This window comes from Austrofundulus limnaeus, unplaced genomic scaffold, assembly GCF_001266775.1.
Source record: "Austrofundulus limnaeus strain Quisiro unplaced genomic scaffold, Austrofundulus_limnaeus-1.0 Scaffold40, whole genome shotgun sequence".
NCBI lineage: Eukaryota > Metazoa > Chordata > Actinopteri > Cyprinodontiformes > Rivulidae > Austrofundulus > Austrofundulus limnaeus.
Genome location: NW_013952442.1, coordinates 134,132 through 156,179, shown reverse-complemented (window position 1 = coordinate 156,179; position 22,048 = coordinate 134,132). Strand labels below are relative to the sequence as shown.

Here is a 22,048-nt window from a genome sequence, read left to right as displayed (position 1 = left end):
TCGCTGGCCTGTCTGACCTAAATTGCTTTGTTTTGACTTCTCTTTAGGCAGGCTAATGCAAGCAAATCCCACATTGCAATTAATCAGATTGGCCTCCCACCCTATCCTGACCCAAATCTCTAAAAAAAAAATACTAGGCTTTTCAATCAATTACTTTCTCATGGTATAAATTACTATGTTGTTTATCTGTCTGATTAAGTCTTTGTTGGCAGTCTTGATGCAAACAAAGCATTTGAACATCCAAAACCAGAGGGTTTATTTGTTCTTCTAATCATTATATCTATTTATTCATTTATTTTTCAGATTGATCCTGTGCTTACTGTTGAAGTGGAAGCTGTTGTTAAAAGGTAAAATAGCATTAGGAACACCAATAGTCTTGCAGTCACATGTTTTTTGTTTTGTCTGTCCTCCCACTCCCAAGTTGTGTCTGCTTTTTACCCCTTTTTAGCTAAAGGCCTTTATGAAAACAAAGCTCTGCTAAGGGAAGCTGCCCTCTATGGTTGAGACTTTTCCTTAGCTCTTTGTGCATGTCAAACAGTGCGGCCAAGTGTCCTACCCTGAGCTCGCCATTGTTGTTCAGCATCATTCATGCTTTTGTAGGTCCTAAGTCATGTAGAACTGAGTGTTGCCTCTGCTTCTGCAGAACAACAGGGGTCTACTTGGCGCCGGAGCAGAGCCAACTGGAGCTGCATGCTGTCATGAAAAGGTGCTTTGCTGTGGTCAACAGCTCGGTTTCAGAGGGCATGTCAGCAGCCATCCTGGAGGTAAACCTCATCGAGGCTCGTGGGTAATTGGATTGCAGCATGTGCTGATTACAGCAAAAATGAGTAGTTTCTTAATGGGATATTGCTTTATCAAGGTGCATGCAAAGAGTTTGTGGTCTGAAGCCTGTGTAGATAAATCTAATCCATGTGATCCTTTAAACAGGTATTTATCTGTTTGTTGCTCAGCTGCAATGTTATCAGGCATATTCAAGGACTATTACCCAAATTAATAGCCTGACTTCAATATGTCTATTCCTAAGTGAGCCAAACCTCCAAATCCACTTAATCTCATTTAAACACAGTCAATTAAGAGAATCCACAGTGGGCTTAAAGTCTTATTAGTATGTTAGAACGTTTCATTCAACAACCTGCTGAGGCTGATACGGACAGCGAGCTGTGGAAGGGAATCAGAAGCAGAACAGCAGATTGGACAAATCTCTCTTAGCTTTTTTTTCTTCTCTTTTCTTCTTAATATGGATGGCATGACTTTCAGTGACTTTCTGTATTTTTCTCACAGGCAATGGATCTCAGGGTGCCCGTGTTGGCAAGAAACATCCCAGGAAATGCAGCTGTGGTGCAACATGAGGTCACTGGCCTGCTGTATTCTTCTCCTCAGGTATATAGTGTCTGACCTGGTTGCTGCTTATCTCAAACCCCTGTAAGCTCCGTAACCCGTAAACACACTGACTGCTTACTGAAAGCGAGAGCAGCTACTGCCACTGTTTGTCACATCTACTGACCAGAAAAGTTTTTACTGCTAATAATGAGTGCTGAAAAACAGATGTAGATGGGAAAAATTGTGTATGTTTCGGTAAATATTAGGAATGTAAAGTAAGTAGATAAATAAGTTCAGGAATTTTGCATAACTTAAAATCAATTGCAAGTATTGGAGAAAAAAATCTATATTATGACATGAATCAGTGAGCTCTGCAGCAAAAATGAAAATTGTAAAACAGAAGTCACCATGGAGTGCTTCTCAGTTTGCTGTTTAATGACATTTGTTGCAAAGAGCAAATAACATATGCTACAGCCAGTTGACGGGGGGCTTAAGCATGGCGCTGTCAGAACGCCATGCTGTGGCTTCATGTTGTTGTGATCACGGAGATAAGTCCTCCCCGCGCATGTGCTTAGCTGAGCTATACTGCTGCGAAGGTCATGCAGATGGCTGCAGCAACTCAGACCAGATAAACTATGACCTCAGCTGRACTTGATGGCCAGCGAGCGCTGATCTGTCAGCCACACTTTCACTCAGGACGCGCATTAAAGAAAGTGTCAAGCAACATAAATAACACAAATACTCAAAAGCTCGAAACAGAAATGTGGCTTTTCCTGCCTGGCTCTAAAATTCGCAACAAGGGTGATGTAATTATAAGCAGTTAGCTCATAAGTTGAGCTTTAATCCTGTTGCTGAAGATTTATAGCTCTCATATGGCCAAACAGAAGAGCTGTTTGCTACCAAGAGCCTCTCCAGACATAATCACATCACTTGAAGTGAAGAGTGAAATAGCCTGCTGACTGACAGTTGCTAAAACTTTGCGTGCCCGTTGGCTCTCCGYATTAGAAACATTGGCTGCCGTGTTGCAACAACACTTCAAGGCACAGTGGCTTCAATATGTTGAAGGTTTCTTTCAGTCTGCAGTGCCAAACAATAAGCAACTAGGTTTATAAATGATGACTAGATTAAAAAAATAAACATGTGCGTCAAAGATTAGAGATGGCACATTACTCATTTTATGGCAAATTAGTATTCTTTTGTCCTTTCCCTGAGTGAGATGATTAAACAGTTTTGTATAGCCTTAACAAAAGCTTATTTGTCATCTCTATCAGCAAATGAGAGGTGGAAGCTTAAAAATGGGAATAAAAAGGTCTATTGGCCATCCACATTTGGATCCGGCGCCCTMAATATCTTCTTCCTTTGGCAATTTTTAGGCACTTTTGATGTATTTGCTAATCAGTGAATGGGCTTCTATCCGAGTTCTGTTCTTGTGCCGGGGATTTTCTTCTATGCTTTAAAATAAACATAATGTATCTCCAGGCAACTTCACTGGTAAGCTTTATGTGGCTTTTGGCTGTACATGAGACTGAATTTTTTTGGCTTGATCCTTTCCAGGAATTTGTGCACCAAGCTCAGAGGCTGCTGTCAGATCACGAGCTCAGAGAGAGAGTGGTAAGGAATGGAAAGCTCTACGTGAAAAAGCACCACAGCCCGAAACAGGAGAGCGAAACCTATCAGCGGCTGGTGGGCACCCTGCACTCAGCGTAAGAGCACAGCGTTCATCCTAGTACTGTAAACATCCAGAAACTTGAGCAATGGAAAACGGGACATCACGTAAAAATTTTGTACAGTGGAATACTTTTTTATCATATTTATTTGCAGAAAAATATTGTTTTTATTTGCACAGCGAGACTGAAAATGATGCTGCAGTTCACTTTTAAACTAAAAACATTTACGCAGATGTTTTTGCGTGTTACATTTATAGAATGTATGCTTGTGGAATTATAATGTTATGTATACATCAAAGAATAATGTACAAACGTTCTGTTGATTTCCTCTTATACTAATTGATTTTGGCTAGTTGGTGACCTGAAAATGTTTGATAGTTTAATCATTTTTCACTCTGGTGAGACAAAAATAGCTTTCCTGGTTTTATGGCTACTCGTTCATTTTTAATAAGGTGCAACAATAGAATTTCACAGATTCATKAGCCCAGTAAAAACAGAATTTGTGCAAAGGGCAGAGGGACAAAAGGTCCTTTCAATTTTCTGTACAATAGTTGGTTTTGCCATCACTGAGGCAGTGGATAAATTGAAATAACTTTTCTAATTAAATACCACAAACATTTTTAAGGTAAACCAGTTGTAAACCTGCATGATGCTTTCAGTTATGATGATTGGTTTATAAATTATCATGAAAAATAAAATAATTCAAGATGTGAAATAAACCTTAACTTGCAAAGAAATTTGTTTAGAATATTTTAATAGAATAATAGAAAAATCTTGTAAACATACATTTTATTTTATTTCACTTTTATTTAAAGCCAAACCTTTAGTAAAAAAAAAAAACAACAGCAAAAAAAAAAAAAACAATCTAAGATTGAGTTCCTTATTATAACTGGCAAATTAAGCATTTAGAATTGAAAGACTATTATAGTGTGTTGTTTTCACAAATGTACAGATGTAGATCCACATGCAGCAAGAACATTTTGTGGCTTTAAACATTTTGTAACTTCACCATCTGAAACATTATCACACACATCCAGTCTTTGATTTCAGGTATATACATTATACAGTACATGTACATGTAAAATATGGAGGGCTAAAATTGCCACAATGTGACAAATAAATAAACCATTAGATAGCTATGTACAGTAGGTCATCACTTCGTAAAATGTGGAAATAAATACAGAAATACAAGTTAAACTATTTACTGAAATGTGTCAATAATTGTAAATGGACACAAATACACAAATAATTTGTTAAACACTATATATGTTTATGTACAAACTGATAATTTGTTTTCTATATCAATGCTTCATTGTTCTGGTTCTTCAGCGCATCAAGACATAATTTCCTGTATGACTGCAGCTCATCAGCAGGCCATAACATCTGATTGGTTAGAACATGGGTTGATGTAAAGTAGATACTGAAACAATATACAGAGTAACTCAAATAATTGAAATAAAAAATATAGAAATGTTTGATTTAATACTTCATTTCATCCACGACATCGTACCACTGTGCATTTCTTGTTTCACTGTTATGACTGTCACACAACATGTTTATGCTTACATGAAATGGAGGAAGACTGAACATAATGTCTGTAATTTGGATCATATAAAACTATAACTATATCAGTGTTTTCACCTAAGTTTCTGGCCTTGCACATTTCTTCTTAAAATTTTAAGTATTTAAGGTAAATGTTTAAAGTGAACCACAGCTACTTGTAACATTAGACATTATTTGATAAACATTTACTTCAACTGTAAAAGACTGTGAAAATACCATAAACTGTTTGGTATTTAGAAATTATAAAATTTGTTAGCGTCCAAGCTAATACGGATACTTGATGGCGATATAGTGTTGGTTCCCAACTCCACATATAGGCATTACTAACAAATATGTGGCCTTTGTTCACATATGGTTAAATGTTTGCAACATTAAAATAAAGGTTTTCATTGTTTTTAAAGGGTCAAGGACATTGAAACAGTCAAAGCTATAAAAGCTTTATGTAAATATCTGACATAATAGGTCTGTACTCTAAATAATTTTTTATGTTTGGTTTATAAAAATGGAGTGAAACAGTGTGTTATCTGTCCGTTGATTTGTGGGAGGCACACCCTTTTTTATTTTATTTTATTTTTTTCAAAATGGTTTGAATCTGAGCAGCCAAAGACAAGAGATGCAATTCAAACTGCATGATACTGAAGTAGAATAAAAAGGCCACTAGCAGCCAAAATATATGTCAAACTGCATCATTAATACTCTATTTACATGTACAATACATGTTTATGAGTTGCTAATGTGTCATTTCCACGATTAACACCCAAGTAAATTTATGCATTAGCAATGTGAAAAGATGGGTTTCCTTCCTCTACTCCTATTCTAAGACTGTTTTTTAAAGGAAATTTCTTTATTTTTTTCAATAAAATACTGGATTTTCAGGATGTTTGACAGATGTAGCCATAAAGCAGAGCCAATCAATGCACTTTGTATTTTTTTTTCCAAATTGTATGTATTTATTTATTTTTGTATGCAAATTATGCATATTTTTAACAAAAAAAATATTGTTTTTTTGTTTTTGTTTATTTTTTCATTAAGTGTAAAATATCTTTTTCAAACTTATAAGAACTCAACTAAACTGTTGATCTTTAATTGGAAATAATGCCATCTTATGATGGTCTCAACTAGATCAGCATTAGCCCCGCCCACTGACTTTAAAGTGGTATGCTGACAAATAAATTTCATGATGCACTGCAGCACAGGACTGTTAATTGAAAGATTTATACTAAAAGGAATTTATTAAAATATGTATGTTAAAATTATTTTTGTATTTGTTACCCAATTTTACTTTAATATTGACACATTTGAGTAATTCTTGAATGACAGGATAATTAATTAGAAATGGCACATTTGTTCCTCAGTGGTAAAAGGCCTTAGTAGGCAATTAAATGAAGCTGGGGGCCATTACAAAATCACATATTCTTGACAAAGGCATTGAGGTGATCAAAGCCACATCTACTGTACACATGAGGTTTGTTCAGGTTCTGTTATAACTGGTCCACGGGATTTATGATGGGCACTTGAGGTTCCTCCCCACTACTGTCCTCCTTTCCAACCCAGTGGATACCATGGCCGTTTTCCTTGGGTGGAAGGTGTGACGAATGCTGGCGCTCGAGCGTGGAGAATGTGGTGAACTGAACTCTCTTTCTTTTGCTGGTGGGTGAGTGGATTGAGTCACTTTGCATGGGTTTGTTTCTGTTAGAGCCTGGACAGCCAAGGGGGGAGCCTGTCACAGAGGCCAAGCAACTGGGTCTCCTAGAGAGAGAACTTGTCTTATCAGGCCCAATGTCTATCACAGTAGTTGTTGTCTGGGAGTCTTGGTGCAATGGGCTGCATGGCACGGTCATCACCAGTTCAGCGTCTGTGCCGAGCCACACCCAGTCATGCCTGTGCCCTGTTGGCTCTTGACTATGGGAGGAATCCTTCTTGTGCCGAAATTTAACAACATATGATATACAGTTTACTAGAAACACCAGGATGGCCAGGCAAAAGACACCTAACAAAGCATACATGCCGATTTCTAAGTCTGTTAGAGGCCTGTTAGCCAGTGCTTCTTCGCCACCAATWTCTACCTCGGATGTCCCCTGCCCAGGTACCCCCACCTTGGTGGGGAAGTTGTTGTAGTTTACCAGATTCCCAGGAGCTTTCATGGTGCTAGACAGGCCAACACTGCTCATGTCTTCCACTATCATATTGTCTGAGCCGTATCCTTTGCTGCCGTCTCTGGGGTTGTTAAAAAGACTGATGTTCACCATACTGGTAGGATTGCCGGCATTTTGTAAAACACTAATTTTACCCACTCCTCCGAGACTTCCACTGGTTATCACAGTTTTTTCTGTAGTTTTGRTGGTGGTTGGAGTCCTCTGAACAGCACTCTCTTCTTTGTTAAAGTTGGAGATACTTGTGGGAAGAAACTGAGATGGCATCCCCTGCTTCCTTTTGTTATCCACCTCTTCCCTATCATTTCCATAGTCAATGCTTTTGCCGACAGAGCTTTGGTCAAGGTTGCGGGTGTTGCTGCCTGCCCGCCGAATATTCACCTGAAACTTGACCTTAAGGCTACCGTTGCCCACTGCCACTGTACTTTTGCGTTTGGATTTCTGGCAGGTTTCGCAGATAGACATCTCTACCCTAACCAGGACACCCTCCCCTTCTCCCTCTGCCACCACAACTGGAGGTTTGCCCAGCACTGACACTACGCCCTGATCTAGAGATGTTACTGTTATACGGTAAAAAGCAGGATCATAAATGTCAAGAGGTGTCTGGTTGCCGTCACTGAACTGTATCCAGGAACTGACTAAAGCATTCTGTGAAAAACAAGTGGCAGAATAAGTTATTGCACTTTAAAGCGAAACATTTTTTTTTTTTCTCAGAAAGATTTTAATAAGGTAAAGAATGTTACCTGTTTGGGAGTTTGTAGCACCTCTTGTGTCATTGTTGTAGCCAAAATGGCCCTGCTGCTTCCTGGACTACGTTGTAAGGTCATGGAGAGGCCTGTAACCACCTGGACTCCTAACTCTGTGATGCTGACTTTATCATCCACAACTTTGACAGTTGTCTTAGCCAAGATAACATCAGACAGCGGCGAGAACACCTGTCACAAAATTAAATGTCCGGTAAAAACAATTCATGAAGAGGTCTCAGTAGGAATAAATTTGGTTCACCAAGTCAAAAAATCAAACCATAAATTTTATTCTAAATTCAAACAAGTAAGGATAAATGCTGATTATATAGTTTACCAACAACTGCTTTTCAAAAACAATACAATCAGCATTTTAAAAAGTTGAGTTTGTCCTCTGGATGGGTTCTTTTTTAAAACGTTTTGTTTCTTATCCAAGAAACAAAGCATCTCTTGGAAAACCCACTCAACTTTTTCAGATTTTTCTACCTGGATACATCAGGACAATACAATCAAAATTTATCTGGCTACCTGGATGGTTGTGGTCCCAAAATCTCGGCCTGACAGGACCCTTCCTTCCTGCAGCTTTGCAATTCGAGGGTCCTCCACTTTCATGAAGTATCGAACCAGCCTTGTGACGTCCACCTGCCAATCAGGGCCCAGGAAATAGGCTGTAGGATCTCGCGGGTCTTCCTGCTCTGCCACAAAATGAGTTAGCACTCTCACAAGGGCATGCTGAAGCTGCAGCATGCAGCCTTTGCCCCTCCGCTCAGCTTCATCACTGTTCCAGACAGATCTGAGTTATAAGCACAAAAACACATGTGTGGGTCACATCTGTCACTCGGTTAATGCTTTTACCTGCTTGACATCAATCACGCAACACTGTCTCTTTGTTTGATTGGATCACACAGTTACTTCAGCACAATAAATAATAGAATCATATATCCTAAATCCTCAGAGATATTCGAATGTGTATGAACTAAATGAGGTATCCAAAAATTCCACCTAGTARCAAAATAAGTGTTGTCATTTTTGTTTTTTTATAGACAAAAGTGTAACCTACCTTTTTGAAGTCAGGATTGGTACCCTCCAGCTTTTGATYTGGCTCAGTTCTGTGTCTGACAACTCAATCTGAAGAGGGAGCCGAGGCATCCAAACGTTCAGTTCAAGYTGAGCACTCAGGTAGCTGTAGGTGAAGTTGACTGTCATCTTGAGCTTGCCTTTGGTCTCTTTGCCATTTACAAAAACATAGTCGCATCTGTCCGACACCTGGTAGAAGAGGACATAATACCAAAAAGAATCCATTCATCACAGCATAAATCTTACATCAGTTTTATAGCCTGTCTGCTATCGTTGAGTTTCTGTAAGTATGAAAACAATCTGCATCAAACCCTGAGTGAATTTGTTGTCCATGAAGGAGATGCTCTTCATCTAACCAATGACAAAGAAATAATTAAATATTCCCATAAAAGTCACTGTTTTAACAAATAGGCCGTTCTTACAAAAACAAATGCCATTGAAGCAGTTTTGCGCTGCATGTTACCACAGTAATGTCAGCTGGCTGTAATAAACTACTGCAATGATCACCAGTCCGAAGCGGTAGGAAGAGGCGGCATTGCAATTTTATGCTAATCCAAATATCATGCGGTGTCACGCTGACATCAGTCCTCCACAGCCAAGTGCATTCATTACAGCTTAATTTCAAAGGTGACCTTTACAAGTTTTCACAACTACTCAAAAGATCTCACGACACATTGAGACATTTGTCAGGAGGCATTCTATAGATCAGTTTGGTGAAACTACAGAGAAAAGTTCAGGGGAAAGCGTGACTTTGATAGACACAGATAGTAAAACCGTTCTCAGCTGTATTTGTGTGAACCTAAAAACCTATCAAGAAAATAGGACAGACTATCTTTTTTCAAACAGTCCTCTGGGGGTTAGTCATGCTGAGCTCATTGCGTGCCATGAATTTAAGCTCTAACGTGACCACATAACGATACATCATCCTATCTGTTAACTGACATGTAATGCCCTTATTCCTACAAATGATCCACTTTTCAACTATACAACCAGATTTAAAATGAATGCCACTGCAGCTTTTGAAAAGCTACAGAGAATAGATAGTATAAGTTTCATTTCTACAGCGTCAGTAAAAACAAAATGTTACATTTTTATTCCCCATTTGTTTTAGTTACAGTCTAAGAATAATATGCTGTTAAATTTAACAAAAAAGATATTTGTCCAAATTACTGGGTAAGATGTTAAAGATGAATAGGACTTTAGAAATCCACCTAAATGCTACAACTGTGACTGTAGTTCTTTTTCAAATCATAGAAAGCCAAACAAATTGATCAATTTCAAAAACTTTTTAATTTCAACAGGATTTGTGAACATGGCTTAAATTGCTGTATCAAACCATAAAAAAGGTTATGATTATTTAACCAAAGACTCAGCTTTATATGTTTATGGCATGATGGTTTATGAATATTTTAAGTGATCCTCTTCACTGTACTTTTGAAAATCCTTGCCTCTGCAGCAGATTACACTCAAGTCTTGCTTTCATTTAGTAGTGTGAGCTGTCCATTTTAGATAAATCCTTCTCCATCTATCACTCGCAGATTTGATGCCCCTCAGGCACAGCAGAAGAGGAACGATATCTGAGTCAAGCTGCTAGACTAAGAAGATTAAAGAGAATGTTTGCGACTGAAGCTGCTGTTTGGTCAGCAAACACTCTGGGGGCTACAGTAAGCTCAGAACAAATACAAAGGCGGGCAAATTACAGGGTTGAACGGGATCATTTCATTCATTTGAACCCTTTTGACATCCACATGTAATCCCACTTTTCTTATTACTGACACCTATGTGAACTTAGAGCGAGTTTGTTCTGTTCTGCCAATCTCAGCAGCTGTCTAAATGGATTACAAGACATATTTACGGACAGAAACATCCCTTGTTTATTTCAACTACATTGGGTCATATTTTACCAATGGAAAATATAACGTCTGGAGGTGCATTTATTTTTGCTCTCCTCAAACGGCGACTGATATTGTTTTTTGCTGTGTTTGTGTGTGGAGTAAATCCAATTTTTCCACCACAATGACCAAACAATTTTACAGATACTCAGCTACAATGTGTGGTAGTAGCTGAAAGTAATTCACAACACATATTAGGAGCGCTACAGATTGGACAATGTTTTTGCTTAAAGGAGACACGTGCTTTTAAATCCTTCTTTTTCACATCCAAATCATTCAGTTGGGGTCTACATAAAGAGGAACTGCAATGCTTTGGTCTGAATTCCTCCTTATTGTAACTCCACAAGCCCCTCCTTCACCCCTTTTCTGAGGTGTGTCTCAGATCAACTCGTTTTGAGGCTGTCTCTTTAAATCCAAACAAAGACACTTAACACCCCGCCTCCTTCCAGTTTCCAGAGCGGTCCATTTGATCCTATTCAGCCAATTTTGTAGTTTGATAGCAGAGATACAACTATATAGCGGCACAGAAATGTTTTATTTATAAATTAATTAAAAGATATGAAAGATGAAAAACTTGTCCATCTAGCCTTACATGTTGGAGGCAGAGTCTGACCCAGAGCGAGAGGAGTATGAAGACGACAAAATTTTAGTTAGAAAGCCCAGACCTTATTTAGAAGTTTCGTTTCAAATACTGTGATGTAATGGTTCAGAAAATATCATAGAAAATAGAGAAAACTAAACAAGTTTAAATATATGACCAAAACAATATATAGATATCTATGCAGCACCAGGAGAGACTAAATTCAGCATTTCTGCACTCCTAGAGACTCCCAGGTATACAACAAAATGTTTTTAATGGCTAAAAAGGTGGATTTTGCATATGTCCCATTTAAAATTTTTGAAATAACTGTTACAGCTATTGTCTACTTGTTAGCAAAATCTTCCATAAACTAATGATGAATTTAAATGAAATTATCAAAAAATAATCAATGGATGTACATCTACGACTGATTAACATTTGGAGTCAATAATAAAGATGCCCCCCCACAGCTAAATAACTTTAGCAAACACAAAAATTTACATATTTCAGTCAAATTTACAGATACTGAGCTGAAATTATAGGTTTGATAGTAGCTGAGCTTTTGTAAACATGCACACATGGACAAAATTGTTGGCATTCCTCATTTAATAAAAGCAAAACCCACAATGATCACAGAAATAACTAGAATCTGACAAAAGTAATGATAAATAAAAAAAATCTATGAAAATGAACAAATGAAAGTCAGACATTGCTTTTCAACCATGCTTCAACAGAATAAAAAAATTCAAAACAGGCCTGGAGTGAAGGTGTGTTCACTAATTATCACAGGTGTCTACAATCCTGTAATCAGTCAGTGAGCCTGTGTGGGGCCACAGATACTCACTGTGCTGTTTGGTGACATGGTATGGACCACACTCAACATGGACCAGAGGAAGAGAAGGAAAGACTTGTCTCAGGAGATTAGAAAGGAAATTATAGACAAGCAGGTTAAATGTAAAGGTTATAAGACTATCTCCAAGCAGCTTGATGTTCCTGTGACTACAGTTACACAATTTATTCAGAAATTTAAGATCCATGGGACTGTAGCCAACCTCCAGGGGCGTGGCCACAGGAGGAAAATTGATGACAAATCAGAGACATCTAATACGAGTGGTAACAAAAGAACCCAGAAAAACTTCTAAAGAAATTAAAGGTGAACTTCAAGCTCAAAGAACATCCGTGCCAGATCTCACCATCCATCGTCATTTGAGGCAAAGTGAACTTAATGGCAGACGACCAAGGAGGACACCAAATCATAAAAAAGCCAGACTGGAATTTGCCAAACTACATGTTGATAAGCCACAAAGCTTCTGGGAGAATGTCCTGTAGACAGATGAGACAAAAATGGTACTTCTTGGTGAAGAACATCAGCTCAATGTTCACAGACAGAAAAATGGACCATATGAAGGAAAGAACACTGTGAAACATGCAGGAGGCTCTGTTAAGTTCTGGGCCTGCTTTGCTGCATCTGGCACAGGGTGTCTTGAATCTGTGCAGGGTACAATGGAATCTCAAGACTATCAAGGGATTCTGGAGAGAAATGGGCTGCCCAGTGTTATAAAGCTTGGTCTCAGTTGTAGGTCATGGGTCTTACAACATGACAATGACCCAAAACAGCTAAAAACACCCAAGAATGGCTAAGAGGGAAACATTAGACTGCTCTGACGTGGCCTTCTATGAGCCCTGACCTAAATCCTATTGAGCATCCTTGGAAGGAGCTGAAACATGCAGTCTGGAAAAGACACTTTTCAAACCTGAGACAACTGGAGCCGTTTATTCATGAGGAGTGGAACAAAATATCTGCTGAGAAGTGCAGAAGTCTCACTGACAGTTACAGGAATCATTTGATTGCAGTGATTGTCTCAAAAGGTTGTGCAACAAAATATTAAGTTAAGGGTACCATCATTTCTGTCCAGCCCTGTTTCATGATTATACACTGCTCAAAAAAATAAAGGGAACACTACTGCTCAAAAAAATAAAGGGAACACTTAAACAACGCACGCTAAATCCCGATCTTAATCAATGAAATATTCGCATTGAGTACTTTGTTCTGTACAGAGTTGAATGTGCTTCACAAAAGTTTGATTTACTGTACTTGGACTTAGCGTGCGTTGTTTAAGTGTTCCCTTTAYTTTTTTGAGCAGTGTAATTTTTTTTATTCATTTGAAGCATGGTTGAAAAGCAGTGTCTGAAGTTCATTTGTTAATTTTTATAGAATGTTTATTTATTACCTTTGTCAGATTCAAGTTATTTCTGTGACCATTGTGGGTTTTTCTTTCATTAAACAAGGGGTRCCAACAATTCTGTCCACGTGAGTATACTCTGAGCACTAAAAAACTGAAATAAAATTAGATTCATCTGTAAATTACATGCTGTCCTAAACAAATGGGTGATAAAACAGTGGCCACAACTGAGTAGGAGGAGTGTTCATTGTTGAAAGAGAGCAGTGAACCAATCGTGATGAACCATTTGTTTAACCATTTGGAAAAAAGCGAGCAGAAGTGACTTTTGTGTAACTTCTCTTCTTACAGCTGGCTTTCTTGTCACACATTATTATCACAGCATTTTCTCTAGCAAACTCCACATTGCACTTCTGCCAATATGCATTCAAACAGGCACGCAAGATACTCAATGAAAAAGTAATTACTAGTGGGTATAAATGCTTTGCACAATGCTGCTGAAACAAATAAAGTGATTAAAACTGAGTAGTGCTCTGTGAAGATAAAGACAGGCATTTCAATCCATTTTTACCTTCCTTATCACTCAGTCCCTTTCAACCAATACTCAGCATCTATTCCATCAATGTGTAAATAAGCAAGACATTATTTATCTGAATGATTTTGCTCTTTGTGTTCTTCGCTTGTGGACACATTTAACAAAAGCTGAGAAGAGAAGAGGAGATTCTACCTTGAGAACATCTTCATCACTGGTGCTGCAGTCTGTGTAGTCTGATACATCTGTGATTGCTCCATCTTCCTCCACAGCTACTGTCCTCACAGGCATCACCACCTTCTTTCCAGTCAGCACAGCCGTGTTCAGGATCTCTGTGTCCTGCAGAGAGAGTGAGGTAAAAGGAGCTGTAATCAGACGAGAAAATAACTAATCACATCCAGTCGTTTGGTGTGGTTTCGGTTCATRTTTCCTGTGATTCAGCTACCCGACTTTTTGCAGTTAGTGGCAAAGGATGAAAGTAGAAGAAGGGTAGGAGACATAGGTGATGAAGGGTAGCTTGCTGACCTTAGAAGTCCCGGAGTGATGAAAAGGCTATTCTCCCTTTGGGAAGTTATGGATGGAGCTGAGTTAAGGCAAGGTTGTGACTGGGTCAGCACATGAAGGGTAGAGCTAATCTTGGATTTCTCTGCACAAACGTATTCCTTTGGGGGAAGCTGTATTAGTTCAAACATGGCCAAACAGCCGTGGACACAAACCAAAAATACAGTCTTATATATATGCAGTGTCGACTGAAGTGTCCTTGTCCTTCAGCTGTGGATGGATGGATCAGTGCTTCTCAGATAGGGGGCATCATCAACCCAAACTTTTACAAACAGTTGAATAAAAGGACCATTTTAAATTTTAAGAGATAGAATTGTTTATATGAGCATAAACATCCAATTATAATGCATATGCTACTCTTCAGAAGTATTAATTACTAACCATTRTTCATTCTTTCTGGTTTTCCACGGACTGGAAGTATTTACTAACAGTTACATGAAGAGATAATGGTGTTTTTGATCCAATAAGAAAATCCAACCAGAAGAYGAAAATTCAGATTACTATCTGTAAMATTAATGAAAGCAGACAACAATGTGACACAATGACACACGATTGATGAATTAACCGGTCCATCAGTTTGCTAAATTATTCTGTGTTCACATCTGTGGTGCAATATTCTACAAACCTGGTCTACTGAACTGTATGTCTTATAGGGACATTGGACCTAAAATATGGACAGACCAATTAACTGGGTAAACTGGACATAAGAAAAATGTAGTACAGAAATAAAATGTGTTTTCTTAATAGTTTTCTGTATCACGATAATGTGATTTAACTAAACCAGTGGTTCCCAAAMTTTTCAACTTTTGAAATAAAAAGCCAGTAACAGAAACCTGGGCAGCCAGCTACTGTCGGTTGATAAACATTGCTTTCACATCAAATAAACAAGTGCATAATAACGTTATTTTTACACTATTTTTGTCCATTTTAAGTACACTAATGTTTTTCTTTTGTAACAACAAAGGCAAAAAAAGTCTTTTTTTTTAGTGTAATCAATTCAGAAAATATTTTCAGGACCCCACCTTGATGTTTCAGGACCCCACTGTGAATCCTGACCCCCAACTTTGGGAACCACTGAACTAAACTGACTGCATAGTGGTGCAGTTTGTTGACAATGTTGYTCGGCAGCAAAAACTTCCTCGGTTTGAAACTTCGATGAGGCCTTTCCACAGTCTGAAAGCATGCCTGCTGGGTGAATTGATTATTCTAAATTGGCCATGGACACTGTGTGGATGCATGGCTATTCTCCTCTATGTGGAGCTGTGATGGACTGAGCAGGGCGTACCTCACCTCTTGCCAAATGACCACCGGAGATAGGCACCGCTCCCTGTGACTTCAATCTTTAATACATGTGTGTATRAATGATGGATTCTGGGTTGAATTAGGTGTGAATTTATTGTAGACCGCCACCTCACAGGACATGCTCGGTCAATATGCCCTCTACAATCAGCTGAAAATTAGCTAAAAGTACAGTCTATTTAAAATGCAGTTGTTTTTTTTATTATTCTGTTCAGATTATGACCAAACATGTCAAGGACAACTCATTACAACCTCAGGAAATAGAGAAAACAGTCATATGTATTCTTTAAATAGCGTAAAAGAAAAGAATGATATTTGTGTGAATCAGCACGAACACTGTGTAGCACCGTGCAGTTAAGTTAAATCAAATTTAAAGAGACAGTTGGCCATTTTSATTATGCAAATGAGGCAGATGGATATGTGTCCCTCGACTCCCAAACTGGTGTAAATGAAGCTGAGATAGACTAACTGAACTCCCCCCCACCCATGCTCTGAAGGTTGTGTCAGTACAGCTTTTGCCACCATTTTTTGAAATACTGTCTCTTTGAGCCAACTAGAAAATCTCCTCATGTTTGGCCCTCAGCCTGGGGTCGGCTTCAACTCAACAAGCAAGATGAATCATGTCAAATTCACAAATCAGGAGACTKCAGCATATTATAATTTAATGCACCCCGGCACTGTTGTGGTGGGAATGGAGCAGATAGGCTGTGATATGTTTTAAAACAGTATGGACTAAAAAATATGACCGAGAATATTACCGTTCATATTTCCCGCAAGCTGCATGTTCCATAAATATTATGTGGCTGAACAACTGCTGAGCTATGCTTATACTTGAAAGTAAGAGGAAAGTGGCCCAGGTGACAAATAACCAAGATACAACGGTGTTATTCAAACAGATGTAATGTTTAGTGGAGGAGATTATACCATGGATTAATTATAGACGTAGTGTAGCATGATAAAGAGGCCTGAAGCACCAAAATAGCAGCATATGAAGCAGCTGTTGGGAGCAGAGGATGACCACATATTGCACGCCAGAACAGAGCAGAACAACACAGAAGAGAGGCATCAGCTAGTTGACAGTCAACATCACAAGGTCACACTCCCGCTCAGAATAGAACCCATTTACTACACAAAACCGAAGCATATTCAGCCGTCTGTGTATGCAAACCAGACAGGAATGGATCAGAGCAAAGTGCATTTCATGATATTTTCATGCGCCATTGCTCAAATGCAGTCCAAGTGTGGGCAGTTATCGGAGATGCTGCTGTCGGTGTAATGTTGGTGCTGCTTTTCATAATGATTGGGTTTGACATAAAAAAACAAAATCAACTGCCATCCAACTCACCATTACGAGAGGAGCCAGGCCAACAAAGTCTCTCTGAGTTGTATAAATCCTCATGGCTCCTTCTGTCTTGGCGATGGTTTTGGGCACAGATGGTAGCTCCAGCTTCCATATGATCACCTGACTGTCAACAGGACTGCTCAGCTCCTCAACCTCAAAGTCCATCTGAAGTACCTCCAGGAGACTGCTTTCAAGCCTGGATCAGGAACAAAAGGCTTTGGATAAGTGAACAAGTAGGTTATTTTCCAGGTGTCTGATTAAAGTTTAAAAAAAATTATAAAAAATAATTAGCACATCCTTTAGTAACTGTAAAGTTTTACATATTAAAACATAATGAAACCAATTCAGTTTTTATTGTGTATAAAAAGGAGGTAAAGACAACCTGAGCTGAACAACAGTACATAATACACATAAACACAGTAAAAACTAACATACTATAATTTAATAGCTTAAGGAACCATACGGCAGCAAAAGTGTCAGGTAATCAGCTGTCTAAACTCAGTTTCTGCTTTTTATTAAGGTTTTACTTCACTGAGATTTGAAGGCGTTTGTTGACACCCAGCTCTCAACGTCCAGCCACAGTACTTTCATTGGTAGATGTTTAAAGTTTCACTGGATCACTGCAACGTCTTGATTTTTTTTTTCCATTCTGATTTTCATTTGCATCTGTTGTTTGTATCATTTCTTCTTTAAATGACCCAGTTTACACTGGGCCAATGTTTTGCGAGCAAAAAAATGGCCTCACTCTAGAATCAAGGATCTTTATTGTGGTAGCACAACAAAATTTTGTTTGACACTCTCGGCTTGTTATTTACAAAAAGACTGTAGAGTCTAAACAAACAGTGTGAAATAGTAAGTCAAGAGTACTTTGGTATTCAGATCTCTGTAAACCATAACATTCTGAGTTACTAAGGCAAAAAGTATGAGCCCAATCATTAAACTTCCACCACTGTGCTTGATGGTTGGTATGAGATATCGACTGATAGGTTCTGTTTGTTTTTCTTCAAACATTTTCAGCTTCAATAGTGGAGATGTTTGTGTATTATAGCTAAGCATTTTCATTATTAATAAAAAAGTGTATTCTTTAACTGTAAACACACCCATCACATCAAATTAGGGATTAGATCAAACTAGATTAAGCATATTTTTTTTWAAATCCTGACATGTTGATCTGTAGGTCATCCTGATTCCATGAGAGATTCTAGAGATACGATTTGATTTGTTTCGCTAATCAGCAAGACCCCTGAAAAATCAGTTTAAATGTTGTTTTGACAAGATTCAATGATTGTAAAATTTTCACCCAAAGACTCATTCATCTCACTACAAAACTTTGGGACTGAATCCTTGTTTCAGTGTAACAGGTCATATTTTGTGATCTTGCAGATTTCACCTGACTACCATAGGGCCATATCTGTGATGTGTTGAGTTAACATTAAAACTGAAATCACTAATAAATTAAATCAGTCTACTTACTGACCAAAACATAGCACTTTTTAAAATTTTGAAATTGTAAAACCTGTATTATTTTGCCTGAGAGTGGGCTATGAAACACATTCAACTCAAAATTCATTGCGACATATTTTGAATTTGGCCCCATGGAAGTGTAGAAATGTTGAAGCGGGATGTGACGAGCTGAGACAAGGCATGATCTGCCCCCTTTTTCAGCTTTGAAGAGGACTCATGCATCTTGAGGCATTTTCACAGATGCATGAAATAAAACCAAAACAATCCCAGTGGATTTCTTTTTTTGCAGAAAGAGCCCTGCTCTGGAGTGTCTGCAAGTGTTAAATGTGAGGGGAATACAAGGTGGTCTAAGGACAGTGGTATTCTGTGCACATAACAAAAAAAGCAAAAAGCTTTTTTGTAACTTATTGTAACTTATAATGGCCTCTCACTGATGACAGCTGGAACAGCGTCCTGCTGTTGCCACGCATTTAATTTTGCTTTCACGGCCCAAGTTTGTATTTCAGGTGTTTTTCCTTGGCACTGTATTGAACAACTGAGATTTATTAGTGGGCTGAAACACAATAAGCATGCATATAACAACATGGACTTTATCCGACTCTCTGCATTGTRTGCTTGTTATAAATCAGTGTCAGAGTTGTGCAGAAAAAAAGTGAGGCTGCATATAGGCCACCTTTCTGTGCAAAAACAACAACAATGTGGAGTTACAAATTGTTTGTATAAATCCTCCAATAAATTCCACAACAAGGCTTACAAAAGGATTTTCCTTATTAAGGGCAAGAAAAAGATTGAGTGTAATTTAATCATTGAAGCATATTGCTCAGAGACCTGAGATTAAAAGATAGTAATTGCGATGTGATCAAGTATTACGCGAAGATACACTTGGCATGCACCACACATCCCCTTAAGTCTGCATTAACACAGATATCCATACAATAGTGGATGTCGTCATGCAACCCCCCATCCCGTCATTCTTGTGAAGCTTGCAGGCGGAAAATGATCAACAACCTCATCAGCAATGTTTTTTATGACCTGCAATCTGTCTGCAAGTTTATGAAGATCCAGGCCAACCAACTAAAGGAAGGAGGTGGGGAGGGGAGGGAAGAATAAGGCTTCCAGTGTACCGATACGCTAAATACTACCAGAGCTCACCAAAGCCAGCAAGGGAAGAAAAAAAACTTAAAGAAATTCCCACAGTTATGACAGCAAACACCCTCTGCAGGAGTCCTGTATGTTTTATCATACATTCTAGACAGGTGATAAACTAATGAACATTGTGGTTTCCCTCAAAGGACCAGTTTCTTTTTTTTTTTTGCCACTTCAGTAGAAAGCAGAACTGAATATCTGAATATTAGTATCTTTGCTTCTTCATCATCAGCGGCTTTTTTTAATAGGAGAAAAAGAAAGAGARAGAAARAAGTGAAATGTAATGAGAAAGAGTGAAAGAGAGATTAGAAGATATGGGAAATATATGTTGAGAAAACACAAGACAGCATACCGGACTTCTTGGCTCCACACCTACAAAAACAAAGATAGCAAAACCACAGCAACAAAAATGCATATCTATATAATTATAAGGACTATAGCCTTGCTGAAAACCATACCCATTTACATATATAAATTTAAACATATACACATAAACATACACCTACCTACATATCCAAACACTTTCATATATACTGTATATACTGTATATACATACACATACACATATGCACATACCTATACATACACATATGCACATACCATTCAGTCAGTGCCCGAATAGAAAATCCAGGATGTAAACACCTGTTTGTGTGCGGTTGTGAGCATGCATGTACAGGTCCTTCTCAAAAAACTAGCATACTGTGACAAAGTTCATAACCCCCTGCAATGCACTGATAAACACCAAACCCCCATATATTCTAGATTCACCGCACACCAACTGAAGTAGCTCAAGCCCTCCACCATTTCAAAACTGATGACCTTGGCAAAAAAGTAAAGAAAAACCAAAAATCTCTATCTCAAAAAAAAACAGCATTTCATGAAAAGGTTCTCTAAACGACTTTTTAACCTAATCATCTGAATCAACAAATTAACTCTAAACACCTGTAAAAGATTCCTGAGGCTTTTAAAAACTCCCAGTCTGGTTCATTACTCAAAACCACAATCATGGGTAAGACTGCTGACCTGACTGCTGTCCAGAAGGCCATCATTGACAACCTCAAGCAAGACGGTAAGAAACAGAAAGACATTTCTGAGGACCAGTTTCAATGTTTAAATTTGACTAAACACAAAATGTCATGTTCCTCATCTTACTGCTACAGCTGAGCACCACTAACTAAATATAACTGAGCTCTATGTGGTATTCTGTGCAAAGAAACAGTGTAGTGTTTTAACATGTCTTATGAACAATGAAAAGTACTGTGTAATGTGTTTGACTGACAATGTGAAATAAATAATACAGAGTAATAGAAGTAAAAGTAATTGTGTTTTACTCACTGATGGGTTGTGGTGAGTTACTACCATCTAAAACTCTAAATTCTCCCACTTTACRACTGGGAAGTCCCACTGGAGGGCATTCTAGTTTAAATTTACAACTTGTAAATGGGAAATTCCTACATCCCAATACAATTAGGCTTTAGCAAAAGTAACTGGTGAAAATGCAACTAAATGGAGATTTTACATAGTGAATTTCACCAGCTACTGTAGAACCCTGTGTACTTCCACCTAGCATTGGAATGCTGTCATAATCAACATGCATTATGGGAGATGTAGTTTGTGGTGAATGCTGGTTTTTAAAGCAGCATGCTTATTTTAGACATTGATAAATCTCTGAGGCTCTTGCTGGCCACAAAAAAATGCAGTGGTGAACTACATTTGACCCACGGGCCTTAAGTATGACATATGTTCTGAGCGGATTAGCCATATTAAGGGTGAAAAATATGTTAAACCACAAAGATGTGGTGATAAACAATATCATAATCCCCAACAAAGAGGGAAAACAATCTAATGWGGTCACAGCACTGTTCACGACAAGCAAACAAAATACCTAAAGTAAAAAAATGATATATTTAAAGCACATTAAATGTCAAGATTTTTATTTTTAATATTTATGACTGTGCTAGTCATAAAAAATGTATTCATAAACAGAACTAACTAAGTGTTATTGTTCATTTTCCATATTATTATTATTTATTTATAGGTTTTTTTTTTTTTTTTTTGTGAAACTTGGCTGCAGACTCTTGCACTTTTTCCAGCACTGGACACCATTCGCACACCGATTAGCGCTTTAGTCATAAAATCTTTCCCTGGAGTGGCTCTAAAGGCAGACATAATCTTACTGTTTGAGTTCGATCTCAAAGTATCTGCTTTGAGCTCCACTGGCAAGCCTGAATCGCAACAAAGTTCCATGAAGTCCACAGCAACGACAACATGGCCAGAGCCAACTCTATCGTGGTCACCTGACTGGTTAGTCTGCACAGATAAAGTCTYACATTCAATTTATTAATGTTGAAAGCAAGGATTTCTTTAAAATAAAATTGATAAAAGTCTGTTTTGATACCCAAAGAGTGAATAATATTGACTGTGGTAGCTCTTAAATTAGTTGGAAGACAAACAATTATTGTTTGTTTTTTGCGTGTGTGTGTGTGTGTGTGTGTGTGTGTGTGTGTGTGTGTGTGTGTGTGTGTGTGT

At 38.1% G+C, this 22,048-nt stretch overlaps 2 protein-coding genes across 3 annotated transcripts in view; one reads left to right on the top strand and one right to left on the bottom strand.

Annotated features, from left to right (window-relative positions):
- Nucleotides 1-5,068, top strand: part of glt1d1 (glycosyltransferase 1 domain containing 1) — a 26,319-nt gene extending 21,251 nt beyond the window's left edge. For both annotated transcript variants that reach the window (XM_014007156.1, XM_014007157.1), the window contains 4 exons: nt 304-347; nt 644-764; nt 1,282-1,380; nt 2,875-5,068. In XM_014007156.1, coding sequence (XP_013862610.1) covers nt 304-347; nt 644-764; nt 1,282-1,380; nt 2,875-3,027 — 417 coding nt within the window. In that variant the 3' untranslated portion in view covers nt 3,028-5,068. The remainder of the gene's footprint in view (nt 1-303; nt 348-643; nt 765-1,281; nt 1,381-2,874) is intronic.
- Nucleotides 3,918-22,048, bottom strand: part of LOC106516682 (transmembrane protein 132D) — a 46,215-nt gene continuing 28,084 nt past the window's right edge. Inside the window, exons 4-9 of the mRNA XM_014007152.1 lie at nt 16,913-17,105; nt 13,903-14,046; nt 8,507-8,712; nt 7,975-8,239; nt 7,447-7,638; nt 3,918-7,351 (exon numbers count right to left, since the gene is read on the bottom strand). Of these exons, the coding sequence (XP_013862606.1) occupies nt 6,032-7,351; nt 7,447-7,638; nt 7,975-8,239; nt 8,507-8,712; nt 13,903-14,046; nt 16,913-17,105 (2,320 nt within the window). The 3' untranslated portion in view covers nt 3,918-6,031. The remainder of the gene's footprint in view (nt 7,352-7,446; nt 7,639-7,974; nt 8,240-8,506; nt 8,713-13,902; nt 14,047-16,912; nt 17,106-22,048) is intronic.